Below are 19,196 nucleotides of genomic sequence, written 5' to 3' on the forward strand. Positions count from 1 at the left end.
AATTTATTCCACTGGGTTCAGTAAGGAAGATGGAAAAATTTTGTTGATATTTGAAACAAACTGTCAAAAACAGGGGAAGGAAACCAAACGCATTTACGCATTCACGCAGGGTAACAGACCAACTTATTTCCCCCTTAACTTATGACTGGAGCTCAAATGAACGCAAAGAGAACAACCTATGTGCTTCCCGCACAAACACACGTGCACGCACCACACACCCACACAGAGAGTCCTGTGAAGGCAGGCCTCAGAGGTGACACGGAAATTTGGGGAAGTGGTTGACTCCATGCTCTGCCTCGTCAGATTCTGGAGGAAAGGGCCTGTGGAGTCAGCGGGGACTGATAAATCCTGGCTTTTCACTGAAAGCAAGCTTACAACTGCTTGTACCCTTGGCCAAGAAATGGAAATGTGAAAGTGAACCAACTTATGTAAAATTAAGAATTTTAGCGGTACAATACTGAACTGTGTTTCAGAGCCATATAAACCTTTTGCAAGTGACTTTAGAGAAAAATAATTATAACTGGATAGGTATGAAAAAAGCTACATAAGCTGAATGTTTTAGTTACAAAATATATTCCACAGAAACCTTTTGTCCATTATACGGCATTTAAAACTACACCTGCATGCATCGATACGAACCTGTATAGAATAAGCCTACTCTAGTGCAATAAAGTGGTTTTAGCAGAACTCACTCTGGACAAATATGGACAGTGAATCTGGCACAGACGTTCCAAAACAAGTTTGGGGACATAACTGGATCGTCTATAAAAACTGATTTCAGTTGAAACACTTCATGTTGAAAGTTATGTCTATCTCTAAGGAGTCTTTTACTGTGAACAAATGCCTAAAATTAGAATACTAAGCTAAAAATACAAGTTTGTTAAGCTTCTCTTTTTCCCAAAGGTAGTTAGAATAAATAGTTTGACAGACTTTCAAAAACGGAGAAACAAGTTATAGGAAATTTGGCCAAAATTTAATCATGCTTCTGTATTTCAAAGGTCAAAAAGTTCTTTTAGAGCATTTGACTTTTTCTAAATGAACCAAGTATTTTTAGCTCTTTTTCTTCTGTAATAATAAAAAAATGCGGCAGCTTTTCCCAGCGAGCTTCTAAATCTTAGCTAATGTGGCACAGACACATTGGGAGTCACAGCTATCTACACTGTGAGTAACACGCATGGTCCCAGCTTGGTCCAAAGGGAACTTTCCGGGGTGGCTTGTGAGGGCAAACTCAAGTTGGCCCTCGTTACGTCGTGGACTTTTATGGACTTGGGGTCTCGCCAGAAGCCACTGGCCCTTTTTACGTTTCCCTCCAGTCGCTTAAATAGCAGTATCCTTCCCCACAGGGTGAAAAAGACACTTTAAGATAATATATATCTGGTAGTTAAAGTATTTTTCCCCCATAAAAAATGAGTACTTTGCTTCACGTCATTTAGAAAAATAAGGAGAAAGGCAGCAGAAGCAGTCATCAGTCCGGAAACATTTAGAACATTTCTGGGTTACTGAATTCTTAGGGTATCCAAGAAAAATGAAAGCACGTGTCTACACAAAGTCGAAATTTGGAACAACCCAAATGTCCGTCAAAAAGTGAAAAGAGAAACAATCATAGGATAGCCCTACCATGGAATACTAGTTAGCAATAAAAAGAAAGAAGACAGAGGTGCCTGGGTGGCTCAGTCAGTTAAGCAACCGACTCTTGGTTTTTGGCTCAGGTCATGACCTCACAGTTCATGGGAGAGAGTCCTGTGTAAGGCTCTTCGCTGACATCGCGGAACCTGCTTGGGATTCTCTCCCTCCCTCTCTCTCTGCCCCTTCCCCACTCACTCCCTCTCAAAATAAATACGTACACTTAAAAAGAAAAAAGTACGGACACAACATGAGTGAATCTCAAAATAATCACAGGTGAAAGGTTATGATTCCACCTAGAGAAAATTCTATAAAATATAATGTCAACTTCAATCACTTTTTTAAATCAAGTCTGTCTTTAGCAAGCAAGCACTGAGCTGTGTGAATAGTGCATCCACTTTAGGGTAACACATGGTGCGTGACTGAAGGCGTGTTTTTTTCAGGGTAATCAACTTGTTTAAGGAAGGCTAGTTTAGTGAACCAGAAACCCAAACTTAGAAATGGAGAGTAACTCTAAAAATATACATCTTATAATAGTTTGTCTTAGTGATAGCAGGTTATGTCCATAATTTTAAAAACAGAGGGTAAAAAAAGGCCATTTCTTCCACTGTTCCAGAGACCTTGCCAGACCCCGCTTCCCAACCCAGCTATAAACACAGAATATTTCCTTACATTTTAAGTGATGAAAACATTCAGTCAATGATTAGAATGCTTTTGGTGTTTTAGTATGTGTGCCATTCACCAAATTATCTTTAGCTGCCGAACATTTTTTACTAAAAAACTGTACACATGGATCTGGGGCAGTTTTGAGAACGACAGTATGATAAAAATCTGAAAGGGGTTGTCCAAAAGAGATTTGTAGTCTGGTGTTCCCAGCATTCTCCTGAGATTCAACACTTTTTCTGAAAGATCTCCAGAATTAGGTCTTCAATAATTTGTTAATTATGGTGTCAATTCAAGTAATACACATTATTTTAACATTCTTCAAATAACAGAAACCTCAGGGCGCCTGGGTGGCTCAGTTACTTAAGAAGCATCCAACTTCAGCCCAGGTCATGATCTCACGGGTCACGGGTTGGAGCCCTGAGTTGGGCCCTGTGCTGACAGCTCAGAGCCTGGAGCTTGTTTCAGATTCTGTGTCTACCGCTCCTTCCGACCCTCCCCTGCTCGCACTCTGTCTCTTTCTCTCTCTCAAAAATAAATAAACGTTAAAAAAAAATTAAGAAAAATTATAGAGACCTTAATGAATAACACAAATGAGATAACATGTTAGAATACGCGGGTGTGAAGTATATCAGAATTTTCAACACGCTTATTAAAAATACAATCTAAAGGGGCGCCTGGGTGGCGCAGTCGGTTAAGCGTCCGACTTCAGCCAGGTCACGATCTCGCGGTCAGTGAGTTCGAGCCCCGCGTCAGGCTCTGGGCTGATGGCTCAGAGCCTGGAGCCTGTTTCTGATTCTGTGTCTCCCTCTCTCTCTGACCCTCCCCCGTTCATGCTCTGTCTCTCTCTGTCCCAAAAATAAATAAAAAAAAAAAAAAAAAAAAAAAAAAACGTTGAAAAATACAATCTAAAAATTGATGAGGAAACACCTAAATGAATTTGTGGTTTATTCAGTACTAGGACTTCAAAAAGAAGAGAGATCATCTTGGGCAAAGTCAACTCTGAAACAGCTTTAACAAGAAAGACAACTTGGAGAAACAAAAAGCCCAATTCTTTACCGTTCTTAAATTCTAGGAAAAAAAGACGGCCATTGTTTTCACGTGACCCTGAGCAGTGGTATTACGTTGCTCCATGTGGCTAAAACTAGGGACATCCAACCCTCTTCACCACTGCAGGCGACCAGTGTGGCGTCACGTCCTCCACACGGACACCGTGGGTCTCACCCTCGGGTGCATCTAGCACTACCCGCGAGAAACGGCAAGTACGCCAAGTCATTAGCGGCAAACTACTTACAGCTATCATTTCTATGAAGACTGAAGCAGCTATTTGCTCAGAAATAAAGCTAAGATACCTATGCACAGCTGTCTTGTTTCCATTTCTTGAATGGTCTCGAGGACTCTGAGAAGGCCACGTAGAACGGGTTTTGACGTCCAGGCCTCGAAGAGGAACCGGACAGTCTCACTGGGCAAGAGGGAAGGGGGATCGCTCATGAGCGGGATCAGGGCCACCGGACGCAAGAGTGCACGCAGCCAGCGGGGCGGGAGTCAACGGGAGAAGGCAAAAGCGTCCACACTCGGGGCACGATCTTTCTCAAAATATGTCTTTCAAAAGACCCCGAAACAGAAATGGAACTGAAAACCACAGACAGCGCACACGGCACCAACCCTCTCGGAAGGTCTCCAACTGACGGAGGAGAAAGAGACGCGGCCAGAAAAGTGAGCGTTACAGGCTCAGCCTCAGGAGCGGACATGACATTTGTAGTTGCAAAAAGTGTTTTCTGAGGATACAAATAGCTTTTCCAACATAAAAATAGTGGACAATCCAAATGAAATTAAAATTCTTAAGTGCTCTGAAGACAACTTTTTCCAAAATTCTGCAATCAAATCCTAAAAAATTAAGGTGGTTATTTCCCATCTTTAACTAAGATCTACCAATCCTTTTAAAGTTATCTGACTTTTTCAGAATTCTGCCTTAACCTCACGCATACTGTCGTCAGTTTACACGACCAGAGAACCCCGCTGTCCAGATCTGTTTAGTTAATCCTATTTGGAAAAAATGAAAGACAGCAACGCTGTGAAGTTTGGTACCTTCCCACATCCCACAGCGTCTGAACGTAGTATATGATCGTATGTAAAATCATAAAATAATGACACTGACTTCCTGTTGCTTGGGAACTCATCTGCACTTAACTTCTATTAGAAAAGTAAAAGAAAACTGTCAACAGTGACTGGCACTGAACTACTGAATAACCTGTCGCCTTTCCTCCACTATTCCTTTGCAGGTCCGGTTCCTCTAGACTGGAAAGGTCTTCCTGGCTTTCTTGATCGTCCTGGAAACCCTGCAGGAAGCCATCCGCGCTTAAGACAAGGCTCCTCTTTGTGAGCTTGTTCTCTGGCTCTATCAGGTCATCTAGAAAACACGCAAGAACACACACGCCTGCCTGACACAAACACTACCATGTTCTGTGTGTTCTGAGCTATTTCAAATTTAACCCCGTGCCAAATTTCCTAACATTGATTGACATTTCCACGACTGTCAGGGAAACACAGTGACCAAAACTCCTGTAACAAATCCTGTTTGATCCTCCAGCATATCCGAGGTTGATTTTAAAACACCTCTTCCAGGTTTCTTGTTCTGGCTTAAATAAATCTCAGGCATCAGCTGGCCTTCTTCCATAAACACTCCGGAGAAAGAGCAAGGGCACGGATCTTCTCCTTTTAAAGGTCCACAACCGTGGCCTCCAGGCGCACGCGCGAGCAGCGGCTCTCGGGGCAGGATCGGGCTCCGCTGTCGAAGCAAATGCCCCGACTTACCCGCCTCACACAATCTCCTGATTCAAGAAGACGTTTGTGGGCTAAGGAACCGCTTTCCCTCTCACATAGTTATCTAGTCTCTGGGAGGGTGGTATCCCACGGTCAAGGTGACAACATCCAAACCAAGAGGGGCCCTGCCAAAGCCCGCTTCTGCTGCTAATGCTGACGCAGCGGCCACACGGCGCCTCCTGGTTGCTTCTGCCCACCTGAGACACAAGCCGCGTCCCCTAGGCTTCAGTCCTTCCGACCTTGTGAACCCTGAGCACAGAGGTCTATCTTCCATGAATCAAACAAGTGCTTGCAGTCAAAGGGACACAGGGCCACAGTCCTGCCGTCCCCGTAAGATGCCTTCTCAACCAGTGCTCTCTGGGGTTCATCAGGGAGAAATGTGGATAACGTCAACAAAGAAACCCAAAACACTACCCCAGCAGACCCTCCTCTCTTCTGAGAATCGTGATCTTCTTCCTATGAAACGCCCTGCAAAAACGGTTTCTGCTACGAGCACCATCATGACTCTTGAGATTTCTTCCAGTGGCCTAACCAGGGAAATAATCTGTGTCACCCTGTTGCTGTTCTAATGATTAATTCCTATAAATCCTAAATCATCATAAATACTATTTTAAGCTATGCGAATGAAAATCAGGCACACCTGAAGGCTGATGGGATGTGCAACTGAGACATAATACGCTTCAAATGTGGAATAAAACAAGACTTCCATGGAATCAAAATGAGAACTAGCAGCTTCCTGGGGGGAGTGAGCGGGAAGCAGGCAGCACAGACTTTCCGGGAGCGGCAATATGAACCTAAGTTATTTTGGGAGAAAGATGGCTCAAAAGTTATACCTGAGCTAACGTTCAGTGTGGACAGGCCCCTTGAGCACAAGGATCTCACTTTCCTAATTTAGTATCTTTTTTTTCTTTTTTTCAATGCTAAAACATCAGTAAGAGCCTACCTGACATTTTGGAGAATTTGCTGAGCTGGGATTGATATTCCGCATTGCCTAAGAGTAAAAGATAAGATGGATAAAAATTACTTTGAGCCGCATGGTTTGGCTGTGTAGGCTGACTTACAAATTTCATCCAGACACATGACCACAGCACAGGATTCCCAAGCCAGCCCAGGAAGCAGCAGACCGAGGAAGACAGGAGCCGACGGAGTCACAAGAAACCAAAACCTCCCCGAGGACTCAACAGCAAGGACAGGACAGCAAGGCTTGAGGTGTCAGGACCCAAATAAAATGCGAATTGGTCAGGTCGATTGTTTGCTTCTGAGAATCAGAAGCAGGAAAAAAAATATAATTTAATGTTTCAGTGATAACAGAAACTAACAAATTCACAGGAAGCCAAAAGACTTAAGACATAATGAATTTATACTGATTGCCAAAAAACAAAGCCAAAAAATCCTAACAAACAGACTATTAGTATAAGAATAGAGGAGATCTGTCACTTCCACATTAAGAAAAGACAACAACACAGTCAGTAGTAAAGAAGAAACAAAGAAATTACCCATAAAGGAAGCTAAGCTATGTTGGCCAGGACCCATCACCCACAGGAAGAGTGAGAGAGAGACTTGGAAAAACTCTTTGGGAGGAAGAGTTTTATAAACAGCAGCATCGCCCATCACAAAAAAAAAAAAAAAACAAGACAATACAACAGACAAACAAAAAGCCCAGGCTGATCTACGGAATGCAACATAATGATGGACGGCCCATTTCTAGACTTTAAAAAACTCAGGACACTTTAAAAGAGTTAAGACTTTGACACTGGCAATTAACTAATTGTTCTTAGTGAGATTTCTCAGTTTTGATGGTTTTCACCCCGTGTGTGAAACTGAGCTCTGTCCTTCCTTAGACCACCTAGGACCGATCAGTGATGGAGTGAAACGCTGCGTTCTTTCTTCTAACAGAGACATAATTACATCCTTGATGGTATTCCCTTGTTCCGAGGATAAAGTTTAATTTAAAGGAAAATTATTTTCCCTTTCCAGTAACTTGTTGGAAAGAGACACAGCGAACTGCGTCGGCTTCCTTTCTGCACCCTGTCGAGGGCAGGTAAGCACTCCGTCCGTCCCGACGGCTCCCTGACACCAGCCCTGGCACAGCCCTTGCCGTCAGGACCCGCCGTGGGCGCCAAGCACGCTCGAGTTACACGACAGGTCGCGGGCAGCACGGCCTCAAGCTGAGTCTGTCTGGGACTTCCCCGGCTTAGGTTCCTTCCCCAGGGCTCCAGTTTCTCAAATCACGGTTTCCAGGAACACTGTGAGCGCACGGCCCCCAGAAGCGCCCGCACCCGGGTCGATGCGGTCACTTCCACACGTGGCACGCTGCAATTGCGAGACAAGTAGCGGACGCACGTGTTTCACGTCTGTGAACACAGAGGATGTGTCTGGAAACACAGAATGAGAAACTGGTGGTGACTGACGCCCGAGAAGGGAACTCAGGACACAGAGGAGGAGGAGGAGGAGGAGGAGGAGGCTTTGTCTTCGCGGACCCTCGCCTCCCGCACTTCCAGAATCGGCACTCCCTGTCGTGTGGACTGTCACAACAGTTGACGTAAAACTTCAACAGTGAGTGACTCTAAGACCGCACCCCGGTGTCTGAACCCTGTGGCCTCAGCTCGCCTTCCGGAACAAGGCGGGGGCCCAGCGCATCCTGAGAGGACGGACCGTCTGCCCTGGTGGAACACGAAGACCAGCGGCACTTTCTTAAGGGAAACTCCGGGGACAGGTCCTGACAGGTTCCCAGCCATCCAGGGGGAGGCCGCACCCGGGCCAACCTGAGAGAGCCCCCAGCGCAGGGACCTGCTCAACTGGGGGCAACGTGTATTACGTTTTAAGTCAAACACCCTGGATTCAGCCACGCCGAATCCCACGTGTCCTCTGAGAAACGCCTTAGTGACCTATCACCCCCGAGGGACTTCCGTCTCCGGGAAAAGGGGTCTCCCGAGGGACACGCCAGGGTCCCGAGGGCAAAACGGTCCGAGCCGCGCCGTCTACGGCTCCGCAGCCCAGGGGGGACGGGCGCCCACCCGCGATGGGGGCCGGGTCGGGGAAGCAGGACGAGAACGGAGCCGGCGCGTCGTCTGCGTCACCCCGGCCGTGACAGAGCGCCGAGCCCCCCGCCCCACGCGCGGCAAGCGAAGCCCGAAAAGCGAAGGCTGGCCTCTAACCTGGGGCCTCACCTGCCGGAGCAGCTCCTGCTGCTTCAGACGCAGCCTCTCCTTCTCCATCTGCAGCTGCTGCAGCCGCATCTGCTGGTTGGAGCCGCCGCTGCCAAGGACGCCCCCCGGTGGGCTCTGCGGGGCCAGGGGCGGGGGCTGCTTCGCCGGGGCGCTCTGCCCGACCCTCTGGTTCACGGCTAAAATGAAACAAAACATCGGTCCTAAAAATCTAATCGCAAATGCAAAGGACAGGTTTTCAAAAGCATCTGGGCACAGTCAGTGTAGCAGGAAAGCCACCGACAGGATGACGGTTAGGTTAATTTACTGTTCTCGCTGTCACCCCTGCTGCCGTTACAAGATGCCAGCCAGGTGAGAGCCCGAAACAAGAGGACGCTCTCACCTGCAGCGACAGGGGCAGAAGACATGCCACGTAAAAGCAAAGCATGTCACAGGAAGCACAGGACGCGTTACACGCACATCCAGAGAGGATCGAGCGCAGGCTGGGGACCTGTCATGTCCGCTGCCTCTAGAGCTGGGAGGCTGACAAAGGACTGAGCGGCAGGGACGTCTGTGGTGACTTCTGGAGTGTGAATGACGTGAGCACAGGGTTTATGACAAATATAAAGATGCAAGTCCCACAAAATGACACTCAGCATTCAGAGCAGCAAAGCCCGTTAAAATGATCAACCCTTAACACACAAGCAGATTTCCACGACGGGAGGCTCGCTCGTGATCGAACAAACCCACGAGATCTGGACAGCGGAGGCTCATCTCCAGCAACACTGCTGTGTCCCCTCACACAGCCCAGGGAGACTCAGGAGCTGGTTCCTAGTTGAACCTGTAACCATGTGACAGTCAGAAACGGGTGGATCCTTATTCTACTGGATTTCCCGCGGAGGGAAGTTTTATTATGTGAAAATGGGAAGGACACATCCCCTTTTCAGACACGTGTAGAACGGTTCAAGGTGAGATTTTGGGTCCCTGCTTCTACTAAATCGTTAATACACACTGACCAACAAAACCTCAGGCCCAAACAACTTCACAAATGTTGAATGAGAACACCAATCTCACACCACCTTCTCCAGACAACAGCAAACAAGACACACTTCACACAGCATTCACGAGGCCAACACAATCCTGACACAGGGCATTCGAAGAAAGGAACATTCAGACCAACCTCTCTTGTGACCCTCACCACCAAAACCCGACCTAACGTACGCGGACAGCTCCTGCGACCCACTGCTGCCCCGGGCAGGTACCCAACTCCTCATGACAGTTTCTCATGCATCCTCGGCTGTGCCACAGAGGCCGCCTGGTAAGTGCCAACTCTGGGAGATCTGAGGGAACTGCCCGGCATTTCGCAGCATCCACGATGCGCTAAGACCCTCGTCCCTCCAGGCGCCGGCACAGGAATGGCCTATGTATCCTCGGGGCTCTGCAGCATCTAGAACAAGGTCAGTGCTGAAAAAAACTCGAGTTGAGTATTCACTGAGGCAGAAATGTAAGTAGTGAAGACAGACAATGTGTAACTCGAGCGAATTCCACCGAAGACTGGCCACCTCTGCTGTGGCACCACGTGTGTTGATACGGAGCTGAGGACATCGCAGGAAAGACCGTTACAGGCCAAACTCATGCACAACGGCCTCGTTCAGTCCGGCCTACTGGGTGGGCAGTGTGCAGGTGATGAGGCTCCCGCCTTTTCTCTCCAGGCTTTCTCCAGTTCTTTTCCTAACTTCTTGACTTGAAGTCGTTTAGTTTAAATCTTTTCTTGGAGGATTTAAATCAACAAATGTACCCTTAAGTCATGCTTTTCCCGAGTGTCCTACATCTTCAAATAGTGTAATTTATGACTGTTCCATTCCCAATACTTGTAGTTTCTACTGAGATTTCCATCTAACTCATGAGCTATTTACTACACTGCAATGCTTCCGAACAGGTTTCAAAGTTTCCAAATAATTTCCACAGAGAGAGAAGTAGAAAAAACACAGATGACAGATCTTCACGTGCTCATCAGGCAGCATCCTAATCCATGCACGTGGAGTCCCTTCTATCCTGCTGTCTCCCCGATTATTCTTTTTTTTTTATTTATTTATTTTTGGGACAGAGAGAGACAGAGCATGAACGGGGGAGGGGCAGAGAGAGAGGGAGACACAGAATCGGAAACAGGCTCCAGGCTCCGAGCCATCAGCCCAGAGCCTGACGCGGGGCTCGAACTCACGGACCGCGAGATCGTGACCTGGCTGAAGTCGGACGCTTAACCGACTGCGCCACCCAGGCGCCCCTCTCCCCGATTATTCTGAAGCAAACATCATAGCCTTTCATCCAGACGTAATCTCAGTACCTACCATTCGGGGTGTTTACTTGGATTCTTTGATCTTCTAAGCATTTTCTCTTATGCTGAAAAACCTGGTTCTAACAACATTAGTAGGTATTGCCCTCTCCAGACTGTTAAACGTATGCCCAACAAAATGATTATTACAAGTTTCTAATTTGTCACTGTTGACTCAAAACATTCATTAGGTACATACGGTCACATCACTGTGGGTTAGTTACCTAAGAGTCCCTCTCCCTGTCACATGGCCACCAACTCAATTTACAGATTCGCTTGGGACACCGTGCTCTTGAACTGGAGAAACCTGCCTTACTTCCCCCACCCTGACCAGCTCACAGCCAACAGTCACCAGTGTTTGCAAAATCCACGCAACCACACGCACGCTTCGTAGACACAGGGCGGCACATACACTAAGGCTACTTTTCTACTCGTCTCCACCTCGCCTTTTTTGTTATTTACTCACAACAACATATCCCTGGGACCACTCCAAAGCAGGATATAGGGGGGTTTTCTCTCATTTTCTTTTTAAAATAGCTTATTAGTATCCCGTTCAACCAACTTCCTGTTAAGTTTTCACTATCCTAGAATAAGCTCATACGCACATTATTTTGTCTCTTTGTTACTGTATCTTGGGGTGGAGCCCTAGCTGGGAGAGGTGGCTGACTTCACGTTGAAAGTGAGTACTTTTGCCAAGTCTCCCTGCGTCTTCCCTCCCACACCAGGGTTGTACCTGGCTGTATCCCTACCAGTGATGTAGGACAGTCTTTTTTCCCCATGAAATCCTTGCCAAACTTTTGGACTTCTGCCAATCTGGAAAGTGAGAAATGGTTGGTCAATGTAATTTTACTTTGCTACGTTTTATTTCAAAACTTTGATCAATTTCCCTATTTTAAAGGGCCATTTGCATTTTTCATGCCAATTGTGTCTGTACCTTTTCCAAGAGACTTGCTAGTCTTTCTTTACGTTCTCTACTTTATTTTATTTAAAAAAATTTTTTTTTCAACGTTTTTTATTTATTTTTGGGACAGAGAGAGACAGAGCATGAACGGGGGAGGGGCAGAGAGAGAGGGAGACACAGAATCAGAAACAGGCTCCAGGCTCCGAGCCATCAGCCCAGAGCCCGACGCGGGGCTCGAACTCACGGACCGCGAGATCGTGACCTGGCTGAAGTCGGACACTTAACCGACTGCGCCACCCAGGCGCCCCTACGTTCTCTATTTTAGATAATCTTTATATATGAGGGGGAGACAGCTGTGGTCACATATATGTTACAAATAATCTCCCTCAGTTTACCATCTCTCTTTTTAGTTTGCTTTTTCCATATAATTGTATTTTTTAAGCAGTCAAATTTATCAGTCTTTTCGAAATTTGGGCTATGTTTTCCCCACTCCCTGATGACAAAGCAATTCATCAACTTTTTAATTCAAAAGCTATTCACTTTCTTTTTATGTATTTATTTGGCAATTCAATCCACTCCACTTGGAATTTATCCTGGAATATGGAGTGAATAAATCTAATTTTATATTTTCATGCCTATTTGCCCACCACCACCCACATAAAGTATATCCTTCCCCCAAAGACATCTTTATCAGACTAAATTGCCACATTACGTTGCTTCTGGACTTTCTATTCATTAATCTTATACCAGATGCCACAATTTTAATCCCAACATTAATGGTATGTGTTAATGGCTGGGAGGGCACACCATATACATTTTTCGAAGCTGACTTTTTTTATCGGGACTATTTTTTTTTTTTTTTTAACACGTTCATTTATTTTTGAGAAGGGGGGTAGGGGAAGAGAGCGAGGGAGACACAGAATCTGACGCAGGCTCCAGGCTCTGAGCTGTCGGCACAGAGCCTGAGGCGGGGCTTGAACTCACAAGCCCCGAGATCATGACCTGAGCTGAAGACGGACGCTAAACCTAGTGGACGCTAAACCTAGTGAGCCTAGGCGCCCCATAGGAATCTAATTTAACTGCACTGTAGTTAAAAGAACAGGGTCTGTGTACGGATTGCTGAGATTTGTACTTGATGCGTGGTGAGTCCTCGCTCTTGGACTAGGCCAGGCCCACAGCTGTCCTGTCTCCCTTGTCCGTAACACTCTGAGCTCCTGACATCCTCAGGACCCGAGGCCCCTAAACCTGCCTGCCCTTGCTCACTGTATTATGTGGATTTTACCTTCTGACCCACAGAGATTATTTTCCCCAATTTGTGACCCTAGTCATGTCTTTCTGGTGATCTTTTTTTGGTATTCTGTCTGGCAGAGCAGAGACGGGACGTCAAAACAGGACCATGCTGTTCAAAGCCGGATTAGTTGTCTTATACTGCCCAACAAAAATCACATTTATTTATGATCTGTCTTTAGAAAGAATAAATGGCTTAAAGTTTCATAATCACGGTTGTAGTTTAGTGTTTTGTAGGGGAATGGATACAAAAAAATAAGCCCGAAATTTTAAGTGCTAAGATCTGCCACAATCTGTATTGTGATTTCCATTTAAATCATAGGCTATTCAGGACACCGTTATGCTTCCAAACACGTTTAAGTCTGGAATCAACAATCTCATTTAATACAACTGCTTACATCTACTTGTCACCAACAGGTATTGTCACAATACCAAACACATTGCCTTTGTAGTCAAACCAACCCCACAATTCAGTCATTCCTCTAATCCTCAGCTTCTTCAACTGTGTCTGGGGATACTGTATGTCCCTTTCGGAGACACTGTGGAGATTAATCTATGCAGAGCACACACTCTGGCCCTGGGGACAAGAGGTGCTGCATAAATGCTACCTTGTTCCTTCCCTGGGGCACTTCCTAAACTTTAAGATTCCTAGTCCTACAGATAATTATGCTGCCCTCTGCCTTCTCCCACTTTACCAGGCCACTCCCGGTTTGTCAGTACACTACAATTCAGAGATATGAATATTTATCTTTCCAGTGAGATCTAAGTGGAAAAATTGGGTAGTGGAGTCTCAACTCAACCCTGAGACATCCTTCTCCTTTAGTGAAACACACTCCTGGCATTCCAGTACAATACTCAGTACTCGATATATTCCCCTCAGAAATGTTCTATACATTTGCTATTTCAGTGTGGAGGAGTTGAGGGGATGATCTGAGAACCTATCACATGCAGTGAACACCTCATAAAGTGCAACTTAGAACAAACAGCTATTGGGGAAAATATGTTTTTGGTTCCAAGCAATTAAATAATTTAAACAAGAAACTGCTACAAAATAGCCCATTAATAACTTGACTGATTGCAAAACTGACTCTCGAGCTATACACTTACATATTTCATCTAGTAAGAAGCATCTGAAAATTCAGCTTTCCCCACTGGACTTTTAAGAAACACAACATTTAACAAGTTAATATAAATATGTACTGTTGTGAAAATGGACAATAACAAATTGCTTGAAAATAAAGAGGGAAGGATCCTGTGCTTCCCTTCAGTTTTCCAGAATTAAATACTGTTAGCGGTGATCATCAAGGACAGTGAGGGCTGCTGAAGGCTCCTGAATTGGTTGGTAGGATCTTTTTCAGATCTAAGCTTATTTAACTATTCAAAACCCACATAAAGGGAGAAACAGGAGAGCCAAAGATGAAGGAAAAACAACTCTGCAGAACTGAACCGAAGTTTGCACAAAACTAGCAACAGATATGGTCTCTCTGGCTGACAGTGGTGAGGACTTAATTGTGTCTGCCCAAATGCTGTTACCTGTGGGTACAAACAGTGCTACAAGCTTTCCCTATGAAGAGCGTATTTCAGTGACCAACTCAAACAACCCCGCTGATCTACGGAAGCTGGAATGATTCCCTCCAGAAGCATCCTGCTCTTTACCTTCTCAGTATCTCACGCATTTCAACAAAGCAGAGCAGCGCACCCACAAGGGCCTGGCAGAGACCTCACAAGCAGGGGAGAAACAAAACAGGCTTTGTTTCCCAGGAAAAGGGGGCAGGGCGGCTAAAAAAAAAAACCACACAGAACAGCAGTGCGAAGTTCTTCTCTCCGTGATCAACTACTGAAATCCCAAGGTCTCCTCCACTTTTAATAACATTTCTAGAAGGTAAAGAGAAAAAAAAGGCCTTAAGAAATATGACAGGATTTTAAAAAAATATTCTGTATTTTAAAATTCAGAGTCTGTGCAGCTTGGACTATGAAACAGTAACTGTTTCAAGTTTCACTTAACCAATCAGTCCTGTCAGCTTTATGGTAGCAAGCTATGGTCTCAGCAATTACTGGAAAGACACCACCTTCTCAACACACAGGAGGCCATGCCCCTGGCGGGTCTCTTCCCAGACTTCATCTTCAGGACCTGCATTTTCAAATTTCAGAATGTTTTTAAGACTTCATAATTGCTAACCTCAATCTCGAAATATTACAAAGTGTTACAGAACTGACAACCATAAACTTTGGGAAAATACATTCAGTCCTAGTGATGCCTTCATTAAGCATAAATTTAAAATTGGAACCAGTGTCTGAACTTTTAAAAACGTTAACTTACACCCAGTCCCTCATGACTCCAGAAGGCACGTTTTACTTTGTCTAATATTTTATCAAGTCTCAGACACTGCATGCCTGCATATTAGTCTGTTCTTAACATTTAAAAACAAATTTTAGGTTTTGCACATACCTACAAGGATACTCAAGACTATAAAATAATAGACTTGTTAAAAGAAATGAATGCTCTTGATTAAGCTATGTACTCAAATGGCAGTGCTGTGCCAGGAATGATTTCTTAAAAAGTAAGCTTTACTGGGGTGCCTGGATGGCTCAGTCGGTAGAGCGACCAACTCTTGACCTTGGGATTATGGGTTCCAGCCCCATGTTGGGTGTAGAGATTACTTAAAAATAAAATCTCGGGGGCCTGGGTGGCTCAGTCGGTTAAGTGTCTGACTTGGTTTTGGCTCAAGTCAGGATCTCACAGTTCACGAGCTTGAGCCTGGTGTAGGGCTCTGGGCCGACAGCTCCAAGCCTGCTTGGGAATGACCCTCTCCCTCTCTCTCTGCCCCTCCCCTGCTCATGCTGTCTCTCTCTCAAAAATAAGTAGACTTAAAAAAAAATAAAATCTTAAAAAATAAGTTTTACTGACTTATGTCACCCTTTTAACAGTTTGTAAAGATTCACAGAATTGTGTAGCCATCACCAATTTCAGAACATTTTCATCCCCTGAAAGAGACTGGGTATCCTCAGCACTACACTTCCCGTGCCCCCAACTCCGGGAGACAGTGACAGATTCCCATCTGTAGATGTGCTGATCCTGGACAGAACGGGTCAACAGAGTAAAACAGTACGTGGCCTTCTGGGACTGGCGGGTTTCACGTGAACTTGCACGTATCAAGATTCAGCCATCTTTGCAGTATGTACCAGCATCTCCGGTCTTTTTGTTGCCAAGTAATATTCCACCATGGGATGTAGCACCCTTTCCATCCGTTCATCAACTGATGGGTCCCTGTGTCATTTCCACCTCTTGGCTGCTGTGAAGGACTCTGCTGAGTACTCGTGTTCAGGTGTCTGTGCAGATGCACGGTTTCCACTTCTTTTGCATAAACACCTAGGAAAGGACCTGCGAGGCCCTAGTGCGACTGTGTGTCCAACTCAAGGATCTGCCAACACCGTTTTCCCAAACGGCTGTATCAGTTTTCAGTCCCCTCAGCACCGAGTGAGGGTTCCAACTTCTCCCTATTCCGGTCAACTCTTGCACAGTCTGTCCTTGATTTTAGCAGTCTGACTGGCTACCAGCCGGCATCTCACTGTGGTTTTTTTTAGGTGACAGCAGCTCACCTCCTCCAGACCCTGGCTCCAGGCCCCAGCTCCAGGGCTTGGCTGCAGGCTCTGAGTCCCAGGGCTCAGGTCTCATCACAGGCAGCGGGTGGGGAGTCCCTCATCCCTCAGTCCCTCCCTCTCACACTCTGTACTTTGCTCCTTTCCCAAACATCAACCCACAGGCCCCCAAAACTGGGTTTAAGACTTTAAATCTTTAAACTGTTTAAAAAATACTGACAACAAGCCATTATTTAGGTCAATTCAACTTCTTTCAAACATCTACCAAGAGACTGGCATGAAAGGGGCTCCTGGGTGGCTCAGTCGGTTAAACGTTTGACTTCAGCTTGTGTCGTGATCTCACGGTTCGTGAGTTGAGCCTTGCACTGGGCTCTGTGCCGACAGCTCGAAGCCTGGAGCCTGCTTCGGATTCTGCGTCTGCCTCTCTCTCTCTGCCCCTCCTCCACTGAAGCTGTCTCTCTAGCTCTCAAAAAATGAGTAAACATTAAAAGGAAAACTTTTTTTTTTTTTAAAGATTTTAAGTTTTAAAAATTCCACATGGATAACTCCCGTAAAAAAAAAGATGTTTCTTCACTATGTGACTGCATCCGTAAACCACCATCAAATACAAACTACGTGTGCTCACCCTTGGTGAGACTGCTTTTATCATCAGGGATCAAGTTTTTGGGCACCATCCTCCTGAATGTAACATTAAAAAGCAAAAACCAAACATGATAAAACAAACCACACGTACACAAATAAAACAGCAAACCTCCGGTACTGAAATTATTTTGATATTCTATAATCTTCGGCGTTAGAACACTCATTTCAAAAAATAGATATTCATTTCACTAAGTGCTTACTTAAGTTAAAAAAAGCATAAAATAAGGGTAATAATTGCTAACAATCTCGAACTGTGTTTTAAGTCAGACTTCACTACGTACACAGCCTGGGATATTACTTCACATCAGCTTCCATCAGGCTTTTGCCTTGATCAGAGCAGCTTTACAGGAGTTCTCCATTTTAGAAACAAAGCATACCAAAGATGCACCATCTTTAAGGCAGCCAAGCTGAACCCTGCTAATGTAAGCATCTTTAAACTCCTCTGCATCCAGAGACTGAGTGAGGACCAAACTGTTCGACGCAGAACGGCCCCCCCCATCAGGTCTGTTTCCTGGGCATACGCACCACGGGATCAGGCTCGTCTTTAGGTTAAGGGCTGAAAGATTTCTCTGTCTCCTCTTCAAAAGTACTTCCCAGCTGTGACCGGAGGGCCAAGGGCTAAACTGAGATGATGCAATAAAAAGTCCAAAAGTGTCTCTGAAACCTCATGGGCTCGAGTCCATAAGGCTGCTGGGGAGTAGCCTTAAGCAAGGGTCCAAAGCAGTCACTGAAGAATCCACAATCTAGCATCCTTTATTAAATTTTAATTAAGTGCCAGAAATAATCCTCAAAAAGCATCCAGTATAATCTCATCACATGTAAGTCAAGAGAAGTCAGGTACTGTTCTGAGTGAGTTGGGTTAGTCTGTGGTACCAGAAAAGCTCAGAGCTCGATTCCCGATTGAGCAGGTAACATCTTCTGCATCAGAGCTCACTTGAACTCAGCACATTACGGAATAACCACTACACAGTAAGCGGGAGGCTAGCTACCTTCTGTGGATGTGAAAACAGGATGTTTGGAAGGCATATAAAAGTTGAGACACACCCTAATTATCTTTCTCAGTGGAAAACGCACACATAAAAAAAGACTACCTTGCGTGTTACATTTAAAGAGTCAGCAGTAAAACGGTGTCCAGAGAAGGGGAGCGACCTGGTTGAGATCCCAGAACTCTTAGTGCACGAAAAAAAAAAAAAAAGGACAAGCCACAGTAGGACAGAGAATGCTTCTGGGATTGAACTGTATTCACAAATCTGACAGGAAGTAAATTTCTAGGTAATAAAGGGACACATACTTTCTGGTCATTAGAACCTTCCTTAAATAGAACCAACTGCTAAGCTCCTACTCTAGGGAAAGGTCAAAACAGGCTGGAAGACAGGCTCTTAAGAACATGATGGAGGTGGCACGATAATCCATCCGGACGGCTTCACACTCCGCTGCCATCAGGCCATCTCTTCTGTAACTGGAAACCTCCGAGTAATTTCCTCAAGGTGAGTCACAATAGAAATGCATTAACCATTGTCACCTTCTTCCCTCTGAAATGTCCATGTTTCAGTGTTGATGAATTAGGGGTGTTTCTAAAACAGTAACTGCATGAAATCTAAATTTCAAAACACTTCTAGGTCTGAAAAGATCAAGTTCAGATTCCAGTTCTGTCACAGAACTATAGAACCTTGGACAGGTCACAGTTTCCCTACGTCTCAGAGGAACACCTATTTTGAGCAATTCTTCGTATGTCTTCCCCCATTATTTTTTTTTAAGCACCTATGTGTTGGTGTGGGGAGTCAACAGCGACTGAGTGGCACTGGTGAGTGAGGGCCAGGGATGCTGAGCGCCCCCAGCCCCAGAATACCACTTTTCACCGCCCTTGACACCGCCTTGACATCTTGACAAATGCGGGTTAGAGGCATTATACATTTCTTTCCAGGGCCAAATTTTGGGAGGTTTATCCATTAAAATTTTTTCATTAGCAACAGTTCTTCTTACCTAAAATACAATGAATTATCTTTTTCCCTCTCTCCTAAGGAGTGAATAATGCAGTCTACAACCCAGTATGCACAATTTGGGATCACCAGGAAAGATTTAAAAGAGTGTAAGGAAAAAAAATACTTTAACACATGATTATCCAGACACTTGTTTTAGTAAAGTTCAAACGGTTAGATGTTGACATTCTATCCACCCA

General features: G+C 45.2%; 1 protein-coding gene across 7 annotated transcripts in view; it reads right to left on the reverse strand.

The window, feature by feature from the left end:
- The window catches only part of YAP1 (Yes1 associated transcriptional regulator), a 109,421-nt gene that overhangs the window by 13,683 nt on the left and 76,542 nt on the right, over positions 1-19,196 (reverse strand). For 3 of the 7 annotated variants that reach the window (XM_053900578.1, XM_053900579.1, XM_053900584.1), the window contains 2 exons: positions 8,268-8,455; positions 6,053-6,100 (listed from right to left, as the gene is read on the reverse strand). In XM_053900578.1, coding sequence (XP_053756553.1) covers positions 6,053-6,100; positions 8,268-8,455 — 236 coding nt within the window. The remainder of the gene's footprint in view (positions 1-6,052; positions 6,101-8,267; positions 8,456-19,196) is intronic. The other 4 variants (XM_053900580.1, XM_053900581.1, XM_053900582.1 and 1 more) reach the window with 3 other exon arrangements.

This window comes from Panthera pardus, unplaced genomic scaffold (genome assembly GCF_024362965.1).
Source record: "Panthera pardus isolate Hobbes unplaced genomic scaffold, ASM2436296v1 HiC_scaffold_12, whole genome shotgun sequence".
NCBI classification, from domain to species: Eukaryota; Metazoa; Chordata; class Mammalia; order Carnivora; family Felidae; genus Panthera; species Panthera pardus.